Here is a 12,500-nt window from a genome sequence, read left to right on the forward strand (position 1 = left end):
TTGTGCTTCATGCCCCTCACCGGCTCCTGCAATCTCAGTGCAGCGCCAGCTCCTACTCTGCAACCTTGGGGGCTGCTCACTTGCTGTGTCAGGTTTATAGAGAAGGGCTGGACATGTGGAATATCCATCTGAGTCTAGGTGGATCATGTCACTTTGGACGAAGCCCTCTCACTTTGGCCTGCTGATGGAAGTATGTGATGCAGAAATCACTACAACTGTACCAAATTCTTTTGCTGCAGGTTTTGGCTAGGCATCTGCATTTGGGAGCAGAGTGGGACTGTGATGGGATAGTGGGAGGGAGATGAGTTTCATAGTGAAAGCAGAAATGCAGCTGAGGAAAAACAGCAGGAATAGAGCATAGTAAACATGGACTGAGAAAGAGTCCAGAAGCTAAAAGGAAAAACAACAGTAGAAATCATTGATGAGAAGGGAAGGAGAGCTTGAGTGGATTAAAACCAGGTTGTTATTGATCATGCTGACAGCAGAGCAGAGGAGGAGTGTGACAAACAGGGGAACAGCTCACCAAGGAAATCACCCCTGTGTTATGGCACTGCGGACCAGGAGCTGTGCCAAGGCAGCAGGGCCTGGAAGACAAGGGAATGAGGGATGGGTGCAACCCTCCCTTGGCCAGGCACCACCACCCCTGCTGATGCAGGGACTGCCAGGTGCGGCATCACCTTCCCTGGCTACAGCATGGGTGGCCTGAGCCGTGCCAGGGCTGTCCCCAACACGCATGTGCCAGCTCAGGGACACACGGGGACAATGTCTGGCATCATCAGCTTGTGCCTGTGGACCTCTGAACAGGCAACAGAAATAATTTAAAGAGATGATGAGACATTTTTATTATTCCCATGAAATTATATGGAATTATAGTTTTAAATGAAGGTGACAGATTTAAATGTGCATTTTGGAGCAAAATTAAGGCCTCGTGCTTTCTTGAGTTGGAAGGTTGGCCAGTGGTGGGTCATCTCCCACTGCATGTCTTCCTTGGGACAATCAGTGTGGGATCCTGTGCTGCCCCCAGAGTGCATGGAGCACATGGCTGGTGCCTGTCCATGCCTGGCAGCTGTGTGTTGCTGGCACATCTGGCACAGCCTACTCTGGTACTGTTCCTGCTGTGTATGGGAGCAGACAGGGTCCCACGGCACTGCCATCCCCACATGGTGCTGGCCGGGCTGCGGCTTCAGGGGCCGGCTATGGAGGGGGTGCTGAGACAGGGCTGGGACAGGGCTGGGACAGGGCTGGGACAGGGCTGGGGTAGAGCTGGGACAGGGCTGGGACAGGGCCGTGCCTGTGGCCCCGGGCAGGCGGGCATCACAGGGGGCTCTTGGCAGGCGTGAAGTGAGGGGCAGTGAGGGGACAGTGAGGGGACAGTGAGGGGCAGTGAGGGGACAGTGAGGGGCAGTGAGTGGGCAGTGAGGGGCAGTGAGTGGGCAGTGAGGGGCAGTGAGGGGCAGTGAGGGGCAGTGAGTGGGCAGTGAGGGGGCAGTGAGGGGACAGTGAGGGGCAGTGAGGGGGCAGTGAGGGGCAGTGAGGGGCAGTGAGGGGCAGTGAGGGGGGCAGTGAGGGGGCAGTGAGTGGCAGTGAGGGGCAGTGAGGGGACAGTGAGGGGCAGTGAGGGGCAGTGAGGGGCAGTGAGGGGACAGTGAGGGGGCAGTGAGTGGCAGTGAGGGGCAGTGAGGGGACAGTGAGGGGCAGTGAGGGGCAGTGAGGGGCAGTGAGTGGCAGTGAGGGGGCAGTGAGGGGCAGTGAGGGGGCAGTGAGGGGCAGTGAGGGGGCAGTGAGGGGGCAGTGAGGGGGCAATGAGTGGGCAGTGAGGGGCAGTGAGTGGGCAGTGAGGGGCAGTGAGGGGGCAGTGAGGAGGCAGTGAGGGGGCAGTGAGGGGCAGTGAGGGGGCAGTGAGGAGGCAGTGAGGGGGCAGTGAGGGGCAGTGAGGGGGCAGTGAGGGGGCAGTGAGTGGGCAGTGAGGGGCAGTGAGGGGGCAGTGAGGGGGCAGTGAGGGGGCAGTGAGTGGGCAGTGAGGGGCAGTGAGGGGGCAGTGAGGGGGCAGTGAGGGGGCAGTGAGCGGGCAGCGGCTGGGCAGATGCAGAAGTACTGACTGTTTCTCTTGTTCTCTCTTTTTTGCCCAAGGTTTGAGCATCCGAGGAGCCCAGGAGGAAGACCCTCCGGATCCTCAGCTAATGAGACTAGACAATATGCTTCTGGCAGAAGGAGTCTCAGGTCCGGAGAAAGGTGGGGGATCGGCAGCAGCAGCTGCAGCCGCAGCAGCCTCTGGAGGGTCTTCAGATAACTCTATTGAACACTCAGATTACAGAGCCAAATTGACCCAGATCAGACAAATCTATCACACAGAGCTGGAGAAATATGAACAGGTCAGACATCAGCCTCTCAGTTGTTCGTGTACCTGACGCTGCTCTCCTCTGCTTGCCAGTTCCCAGCACTGCCCACTCTGGACCACAACCCTTCCTCCCCTTCTCCTCCCCACTCCTCTGCCCATAGAGAGACACGATGGGAGTCTGTCGGGCTCCAAGGAGCTGCTGGCTGGAGCCAGGACACATGTCTTGCATGCCTGAGTGTTTTCTGTTTTCTGTAACTGCACAAGAGCAACACCCAAGCCTGTGTTTCTCCCCTTTGCCCAGCCCACAGAGGCAGAGAGGAGGAGAGATGTCTGTCATTCAGTGCCACCCTCTGCCCTGATGAGGTCTCACACAATTGGATCTGGCAAGTTGGGGAGCACAGGCAGACAAGGGCTCCATTGGCCATCTCAGGCTCCTGGAGCAGGTGGCAGGAGACTGGCACAAGACTTGGCCATGGCAGGTCAGCTGGAGCAGGTTGGAAGAGAGTGGGCAGTGAGGCCCCAGCAGAGCACCTGGCCCAGGCAGGAACTAGGGAAATCCTGGGACAAGCAGATGCCAGCACAGTGTCTTTGTTGGGAGTGAAGAGCATGCTGCAGAGACCTGTAGGTTTGTGTTCACCACTGAGACCTGATGATCCAACACCTCTGCCATGCCAGTGGTACTGAGAATGTTTGCCACATGGTGCCAGCAGTACCGTGTGTCTCAGGTGCCAGTGGCACTGCCTTGTCTGTGCTGTCTCTTTCACTGTGTTGTTCAAGTGGAGAACAAATAACTCAGCAAACACCTGTCAGGGTCTTTGTGCAAATCTGCTGTTCCCCTCTGACTTCCCAAGGTCCCAGCAGTCCTGTGTGGAGCCCTGAGCTGTCCTTGCCCTGCTGGGTGCAGCTGTAGCAGGGGTGGGGTGGCTGTGGGATTAACGAGCCCACGCAGCAGCAGCAGCAGCAGCATCAGTGTGTCTCATGCAGCACAGTGACACAGGCTGCAGGTAGAGCTGGGCCAGAGAGGCAGCAGCTCCATGCTTGCAGCTGGTTCCTGGCAAACATCCTTGGACTCTAATAAGTTTAATGACGTGGGGGAAGCAGGAGCATTTTTTGCCCTGTAGCTCCATTTACAAAGGCTTCAGCTAAAATGTCACAGCCATCCGTCCACACCACAGGAAATTTTGGAGGATGCTCAAATGCTGCCGGAGCAGAAGAGAAAGGTAGAGCTGAGGACGAGACATGCATGCTTCCCCACGGATCCTGACACCCAGCCACGTCTGCTCAACAGACATATGATGATTTCCCCAGCCTGGCAGCAAACTGTCTCCTGCTGGTTTGTCTCATTGCAGTGCCTGAGAGGCAGCCAGGGCTTGGCATCTCAGCCTCTGGCGCCACAGGTTCTGGGAGGAGGAGGAGCCCTCCTGCAGTGGGGAGCCCGTGCTGGGCACCTGCCCGCCCCGCAGAGCCGCTCCTGCCATCCCTGCCCGGCGCTGGCACTCCCGCCGTCCCATGGCAGCAGGAACCAAAGCGCCTTGCTGGAGATGCTTTCCAGGCAGAGTTTGATCCTGATATTTGTTGCCAGTCAGGGGAGTGCACTCAGGAAAAAAAAAAAAAGGAAAGAGAAATGGAAAGTGTGTCACGCCATCACCCAGCACTCCCTCGTCGGGCGCCAGGAGAAATGGCCACGCACAGGCTGCGCCTTCCATAATTTACAGCTCCTATAACAGAGATGACATATTGAAAGCTATCTGCTGTAATTACACTGAAATACATTTTTTGCTGTAGGCAAAAGTACTGTAAGGGTCCCAGGCCTCCTGGAGCAGCTGGGAACCCTGCTTCAAGGGTTCCCAAGTTCACAGATGTCTCCTGAATTCACCCCAAATTGTGGTGAAGTGTGGCAGCTCAGAAGCTGCCACCAGCCTTACAGAGCACTGGCTGCCACCTTGCCCCTCAACACTGTTTTGGGCCATTTCCTCTCTTTTTCCCCATGCAGTCGTGATGAAGCACTGAGGCAGCAGGAGCATCCCTGCTCCTACAAGGTTTCTGAGCAGGTTAACAAGGCCATCACTTATAACCTGACATTATTAATAATATCTCAGGCACCAAGCAGAGGCCTGAAAAATAGTCCTGGAAAAGGGATCAAGTAGCTTGGACGCTATAAATAAACAAGAGAAACAAGACAAAGCATCTGAGTCTTCTGAGCTTCCTCCCACTGTGCTGTGTGAGGCTACTCTGCAGCAGGGAGGTGCTGGTGGAGATGAATTAAACCTAGGCTCTCCAAGCAGCTGCAGCCAAACCAAGTCTCACCAGGCAAGTTAAGTAAAGTCAGGGAAAGGTTTTTGCTTCTTAAAAGCAAGAAACTACTTTTTGCTTTTTGAAGTCCAGTTTTTGATACTAAATCTCTTCTAGAAAAGACATACCTGAAAATATTTCTAATGCAACAGTTGCCAATTTTATTGTACTTTAAAACTGAATTCCCATGATGTGAAAAGAAGGGGGCTTGTGGAAAACTGTGCCTGGAACATCCATCCAGTGCCAAATTCTTGGGTTCAGCTGTATTTTGGAACAATCAGAACTGTTGCCTGATCTCAAGGGAGAGCTGATGCATTTTGGTGCCTGTGTCCCTTTTCCTCCTGCACAACATTTCCTGGGTGAGACAAACTGGTGCTCCTGCCATCGGTCAGAGAGCCAGACCTGAGCTTCTGCATGCTGGGGTTTTCCCTTGATGGAAGGAAGAATGTGCTGGTGGGAAGTGAGGGTGAGACATGTCAAGCTCCTTCCCCTGGAGCTTGGAGAGTCTTGGGAAACCCGGGGTGGCAGGTGCTGGGGTGAGCAGCGGGCTCTGCGCCCTCGGTGGTGGCAGGAAGGGCTCTGCACCAGGGCTCACCAAGCACTGCCTCCAACGGGTGCTGCAAGGATGTAAATTAGCCTGTAATTTACTTTCAGTAGTGTAAAGAAAAAAAAATCACTTTGCCTGAAGTGTATGCATCTTTCTTAAGGGTGTACCCAGATTTTAATTATCTAAATGTAAATACTTAACGAATTTTACTTAGAGTAATGAGCTAAAGTGCACACTACATAAATGAGATGTTCTAATTAATCATGTATGAACTACTGGTTTAAAGAAAAGCTATGTGAATTCTGCGAATGTTGGGCTATTGCCAAATTGCTAATCAGCATTTGCATTCATAGATGGCTTCACTTAATAAGTTGTGAGACGTTCAGCAAATGTTATAGGAAATTATGAGTTTTTAGATGCATAAACTTTTCACTTTTAACTCCTTCCCTCACATCATCTATTGAAATGTCAGAGAATCCTTGAAAATGTGGTTGTCAGATAGATTACATACATATTTTGCAGCCTGGCTTTAGAGGGAAGAGGGGAGCTAGCAGAGTGTTTGTCAGGTTCCAGCCTGCAAAGGGCAGCCAGGACAGCAGGATGTGTGGAGGCTCAGACCAGAGGGTTCCTGGTGATGCCCCCGTCTGAAGTTTATATCAACATGTCACAGTGTGGGAGTGATAATCGAGGGCTCCCTTCCCTCAGTGCCAGGCTGGGGCAGTGTCACTGGAACCCACCTGGGACACACAGTGCTGCAGGGGGGTACCTGGGCACAGGGCTCGGGGTGTTGCCTACGTGGCTGTGAGGTGTGGCACCTCACACTCTGCCCCTGCTTGCAGCTGGCACAGGGGCTGATCCTACTGCCCCTGCCCGCGGGAGTCTGGCTGGGGACGTGGGGATGAGAGAAAGGGATGAGCATGGTGGGAGCAGTGCCATGGTCACTTGGCTCCCCTGGCTGCCCCAGGACAGCTGCAGGTCTCCTGGACAGGGTGGGATCCTGTTGGGGGGCAGGGCCATGTCAGGATCCCCAGCTCCCAGTGCTGCCTTCCCCCAACAGCCAGGTCAGAGCTTGTGTCCTTGTGGGCCAGCACAAACCCACGTCTGAGCCTCTTCTTCCTCCACAGGCATGTAATGAATTTACCACTCATGTAATGAACCTCCTCAGAGAACAGAGCCGGACACGTCCCATTTCTCCCAAGGAGATTGAGAGGATGGTGGGCATCATTCATCGAAAATTCAGCTCCATCCAGATGCAGCTCAAACAAAGCACTTGTGAAGCAGTAATGATTTTAAGATCAAGGTTCCTTGATGCCAGGTAAGGCAGAGGCAAGTGCCTCTGTCTCTTTTGTGGGGGAAGCAGTAATTTCTGGGCAGCCCAGGGGAGCCTGGCCATACTGGAGTGGTGTCCCATGTCAGCAGGGATGGGTGGGAGAGGCTGCTCTGTCCCAACAAAAGCCTTCATCCACAGCTGCTGTGGAAGGGACTTCCTGCACAGTGGGCTTTCAGAAGCAGCAAGGTATTTTCTACAAATTTCAGTGCAAAGACTGGGCTTGTTTTCCCCTCCTTGGACACCTGCACCACTGTTGGAGCTCGGTGCCTGTTCCCAGGACCCACAGCCGCCTCAGTGGGCTGCTTGCCTCACAGGCTGCCAGGGGGCAGGCAGACAGGGATTAGGAGGGGGGTTTAGGCACAGTCAGAATTGTTTTGAGAGCTGATGAGGTGGGATAGTGATCCCCAGCCCCATCCCCTTTGCAGGGGTCCCGTCAGCAGCACAGGGCCCTGGCAGCTGGCAGGGCCTGGCGGAGTAGGAACGGAGCCGGGCAGAACAGGGAGGAGCAACAGGCGCCACACAGAGCCTCCCTCCTCCAGCAGCTCACACTTCACACCTGAAAGCTGTGAGGAGCTAAACAAGACCAAAATAATGTTATTAACAAGGAGGTCACTGGCAGGTGTGGGAAATCAGGGTAATTGCAGGCAGTTGGAGGAGGTGTCTATGGAGAGCTCCAGGAACACAAAGGTAGAGCCTGCAGATGTACATTTTAAAATGATTTCTTTAAAAAGGAGGAAGGTAAATAAGGCAAAATGAGTGGAAGCATAGTAATGAGATAAACATAGCTCTAGGGAGGGATCTGCCTGCTCCAGGATACGGCGCAGTTAGCAGCACCGTGATACTCGGCGAGAGTGCGCTGGGGATTGCGCTCGGCTGCCGGCTGGCCTGGGGCACAGCGGTGATTGCAACAGCCCTGGGGGAAGGAGCTCCAAGGAAATGTTTAACTGAAGCCTTCCAGAGCATGTTCCACAAAAGGAGAGCAGCCGTGGGCACAGAGGGATGGCACGGCGGCTGTGCAGGCGCTGCCACTGTGACCTGCAGCTGCCACTGGTGAGGGCTGGTGGCTGCAGTGGGCCGGAGCGTGCGGGTGCTCTCCACAAGGCCTCTGCCAGGTGACACTCCTTGGGGCCTGTCCCACGCGGGCCAGAGCCTGGGCCCTGTGCAGCCCACGGCAGGAGGGACACAGATGGGTCTTGCACACAAAGCCCTGAAATCCACTTGCTGTTAGAAGCCAATTAGCTCAGGGAGGGCCTGTGAGGACACATCAGCATGGCTGCCCCATGCTGCTGTACTGTCCTCACCCTGGGGAGCTGTGCAGGGGCCCAGCTCACCTGTGCTGAAGGGAAGGAGGGAAGGGAGTCTGTCAGGCTGCTGCTGGCACAGAGGGGCTCTGTGGCCAGGAGCTTTGGGCTGGGCTGTGTACTGGGCTGTGGAGGAGCTGCAGGTAGGCTGCTGACTCAGCACCTGCCTCACCTTCTCTGCCACAGCATGTGAATGTGGCCTGTGCTCCCATGGGATGAACCCTGCAGGGATGAGGGGATATGAAGCCAGAGGCAGAGTCCAGAGGCCTGTGGGGCTGGGTGCATGACATGGTGTTGCTGCCTGCTGCTCCCTCCCATGGTGCTGGGGAGCTCAAAGGGATCAGGGTGCCAGGACAGCACTGTTGTGTTATTCTGCAGCAAAGGCTGTGAAATGTAGGCTGCTGCTCCCCATCCAACCCTGCCAGGGACCTGCTAGCATCTGGAGGAACAGTGGTGTTTTCCTTTTCTCATTTCAGACGGAAAAGGCGTAACTTCAGTAAACAAGCCACGGAAATCTTGAACGAGTATTTTTACTCCCACCTCAGTAACCCCTACCCCAGTGAAGAAGCCAAAGAAGAGCTGGCAAAGAAATGCAGCATCACGGTATCGCAGGTAAGCAGCCGGGAGGACCCCTGCACCAGCAGTGTGTCAATCTCCTGCTTCCCCTTGCAATGCTGCCATTTCCCTCCAGGCTCTGGGAGGTGGCTCCAGTGCAGGTGAGTGGTAAGAGCCAGGCCTGCCCAAAGCACCTCTGTCACCCCTCCATATTTGTGTGTTGACCATGAGGAGGTTTGCAGGGTGATGGAATGTGGCTGAGCTCTGCAGGAAAGGCTGCCTTCCCATGTGGCTGGGGCTGTGCTGGGGTACAAAGGTGCTGTGCACAGAGAAGATAAAAATAAAAAGTGGCCAGGTCTGCACCCCACTTTACCTCAGCAGTGAGGCTCCTGGCTGAACCTTGCTCTGCTTTGAATTCATTGCAACTGAGGAGGATTTCTGGGAAAGGACAGTTTATTGACAAATATAGGATCTATCTTTATATAGATCCAAATTTCTTTGATTGCTCAAAGTTGTTTTCGTAAGCCAATCAGAAATTCAGCCTCTAGCTTTGCTGAAGCAACACAAGTGGTTTCTCTGCGGCAAAGCTGCATTAGGCGGATTTGCTCCTTTTGCCACACACAACAGCTGTTACTGTGAAGTTAATGCAAGAAACCCAGCACCTCCCCAGTCAGGACTGTGCTGTCGTTGGCTGCAGCTGCTTTCTGTGTGGGCCAAAGTACCTGCACAGCTCAGATTGGTGTCTCACAGCGGTGCTCAGGCTGATGACACCATCGAGTTTTCCTTTACCAGCAGCTCGAAAAGCAAAACACCACTTGGCATTCCATGTGGCCTGTGTGTTTGATAGAAACCCCAATTATTCCCACACAAATCTGGCTTGTGCAGCTTGGTTTGAACTTGAACTTGTGTGGCAGGAAGTGCCCTGCAGTTTCCAAGTTCTCCAGCCACTCCGCTGCTGTGGCAAGGGCTGGTGTGCTGGCTCCTCCCTGCTCCCTCAGCTCCCTTATCAATATTTCAGGTCCTTGAGAGGAATGGTGCCTGCGGCGCATGTGTTAACTATTAATGATTGCAGGCTGCAGTATTGGCATTATTAGCAATGCAACCTTTAGCTTTATAATTAAGACCTGAGTTGAGATTTACTTTGTAGACTTCCATTGAATGCATAAAAATCCAGGCACTTTATTGAAGACTTTCAAATGAAAGGCTGTCCAGCTCTTCCAGATCTGGAATGGCTTGACTTTGGCTGCACTCACAGCATCAGCCCTGGCAGACCTGCCCCAGGACACATGTGTGTGCTTTGCTGTCTCCTTGCCTGTTCCTTGGCACTCAGCATATACCCCACTCCCACTGGGGTGGGAAGTGCCTGTGCTCCGTGCCAGGGGAAGCTACGGGATGGGGAGGGAGGCAGTTTCTCCCAGTCTATTTACAAATAGCTGTGCTGATGGGCAGGAAGTTTTTGAGGGAAACTCAGCACACAGCTCATTCCCTCTCCCCTTGCTCCTTCCTCATTCTTAGCATCGCACAAGGACTGCAGCCCCCTTGGGTGCAGGCCATGGGGCCACTGGGCTGCTCTCTCTGCCCTCGGGCATCCCTGCGGCTGCTGTGGATGCCTGGAACCAGCCAAACAGCCTGAGAGCACACGAGTGCCAGGGCACTGTGGTCTGCAGCCTCAGTCTTGCTGATGGTTTCAGTCCTTGGCATGAGATAGTTTGTGGCAATTCCTTCAGTAAGTCGTGTCCAGAAATAGTTAGGAGAGGCAATGCCATCAACATCAACTTAAAGAACCCAAAAGTTCTTCAGTTTTGGTTAATGTAATTGGGGGAGATGACATGGGAAAAAGCCCACCAGACCTGCTGAAGAGCTGTTCCCTCTGCACCCAGTGGTGAGTCATGCCTGGCAGGGAGGGGCTCAGTAATCCCTTAGTGTGGACAGATAAAAAGACAGATCAAGATAAGGCTGAAGTGACTGTAGGAAATGAGATGGAACATTTGAGAAGCCATAACTGATTGCTTCTAGTGCTAATAGATCTGATTTCTTTCTTAATTGGTTGTTTGATAAGATTTAATGTATATGCTGTAAAATGAAATAAAAGGCAAGCAGATGGTCCAACAACCCAGCAGTGGCAGAGAGCCTGTGACAGGAATATAGGTTTGTCTTTTTAATATTTGATACAGACATGAATTAGTTGTTTCTTGAATCCATTAGGAAGTCTGAGTGAGCGACAGGAGTAGCTGCATTGTGTCCTCCACAGCACTGTGTCCAGCAACCTCAGCCTTGCTGGGTGACATTGCCAGCCTGGTACAAGGGCAGTGCTGCCCACCCAGCCTGGCAGCAGGGATGCAGGACTGGGCCCTTGGCCACGGCTGGGATTCGCTCTTGGAAGATGTTATAAATTACCTGGAAAAACAGGTGTTGAAATGGTAAAGCCTGGAAATGGGGCCATGTATCATGTAATGGGAGAGGAGCACGTATGAGAGAGAGTGAGTGCCTGTGATCAGCTGCTTGCTTGAGCTCCTGATGGATCTGCTGTCACAGCTAGAGAGCATGAATACCATAGATATTCTAATCTTTGATTTCCAAAGGCACTTCCAAAGGCTGCATGGCAGTACTGCAGGTTAGTTGGTATTTTGTAGGTCAAGCTGAGTTGGAGGTGTCTTTCTTTGTACTGAAAAGGGTGTGTATTTTTGAGGCTGTGTAGCAGAAGAGCTCTGAGCAGGCACTACAGAGCAGCCCCACACACACTGCACTGGTGGCTGGCAGCAGAACTCCAAGGATGTAACCCAGAACTTTGAATGAATGGGGGAGTCATTGAAACCCTGGCAGCAGCAGCATCGCAGGGGAGGAGCAGTGGCATCCAAGGAAGTGACTGAGCTGCACCTCGCACAGGGCTTCATGGAAGATCTCTAAGTGTGTGTATTTTCAGCCTTGACCAACTGTCCCTTGGACCTTGCCATGCCTGTCACCATGCCCCATTTACCTCCTGCTGCAAATACCCTGGAGGGCCAAAGAGCTGGAAAAAGGAATAAATAACATTAAGGGATGGCTTTCCAAACTCTGGAGCTGTTGGCTCCAGATGAAGAGGCTTTGTCCTTTCCCTGGCTGAGCCAGGCTCCTCTGTAGCCTCTCCTAACGATGATCCCAAGTGTTTCTCTCTTGTACTGTCAGAACCTTGTACATGCTGGGGGCAGATTCATGGCAGAACGTTTTCTCCCTCAAACACTTAATTAGTGAGTGTTTTGGGTCATCCTCCCCCCAGATTAAGCTGCTGACTGGAAATCCTGCTGCCATGGCACTTTACTGAGCTGCAAAGAAAATTGTCTCCCAGAATCGTTTCATTGCAGGTGGGAGATCGATGGTTTCAGTTTTGATATCGGTGTTTAAGATAATATGTAGAGAAGGTTTTTCAAGAAAAGCATAAAGACAAACTATTTATTAAGATGAACACCTCACACAATTTCATTTTTAAGAGTGTGGAAAAGGTAATTCTGGGGGAAAAAAATGTCCTTAACAGAGAACATTGTCGGCTGTAATTTAGAGCTACCCCATCAGCACATGTTGGAGGGAGATAAACTGTATTGTCTGTTCTCTCCTACCATGGCTGTGAGGCTGATGTTTTATACTTTTGCAGATGAGCCTCTTTCAGGGTGTCACAAACAACCATCAGTCTATCACATGGGCTGGAGAGAGGGCACAGCCAGTGCTGAGAGCGGGGCAGTGGAGTACAGCAATAACGTCTTTCACTGCTTCAAACAAAAGAAGGATGTGGTTGACAAAGGAATATATTTAACATTGTTTTAAAGAAAGGATGCAGGAGCTGGTTTCCAGCACCCCTCTCACCTCTTCTGCTTTTGAGTGCTTCTGTGAGCAGTTGGACAGGGAAAACTGTGGATGGAGGGGCTTTTACCCCTGGACTTCCTGTGGGAAGCAAGGAAAAAAGCTGCAGCATGATGAAATAGTTCTGGAGGTAAAGTTCTTGGGTTTAGGTCATAGACTGTGATTGTGCAACATTGATTTTTAAAATTTTCTGGTTTGTACCATCTTTTAGGTGTGGACCACAGACTGTGTGCTACAAAATTGGAAACACAGTGGAAAGATTCCCACAATCCATGAATCTGTAGCTCCTTAATTCCAGCAGTG

The 12,500-nt window shown here is 52.6% G+C and overlaps 1 protein-coding gene across 6 annotated transcripts in view; it reads left to right on the plus strand.

Moving 5' to 3' along the window:
• Positions 1–12,500, plus strand: part of PBX3 (PBX homeobox 3) — a 101,977-nt gene that overhangs the window by 80,602 nt on the left and 8,875 nt on the right. For all 6 annotated transcript variants that reach the window (XM_086858516.1, XM_086858521.1, XM_086858519.1 and 3 more), the window contains 3 exons: positions 2,131–2,372; positions 6,302–6,492; positions 8,285–8,420. In XM_086858516.1, coding sequence (XP_086714642.1) covers positions 2,131–2,372; positions 6,302–6,492; positions 8,285–8,420 — 569 coding nt within the window. The remainder of the gene's footprint in view (positions 1–2,130; positions 2,373–6,301; positions 6,493–8,284; positions 8,421–12,500) is intronic.

This window comes from Cyanistes caeruleus, chromosome 20, assembly GCF_971803275.1.
Source record: "Cyanistes caeruleus chromosome 20, bCyaCae1.hap1.1, whole genome shotgun sequence".
Taxonomy (NCBI): Eukaryota; Metazoa; Chordata; class Aves; order Passeriformes; family Paridae; genus Cyanistes; species Cyanistes caeruleus.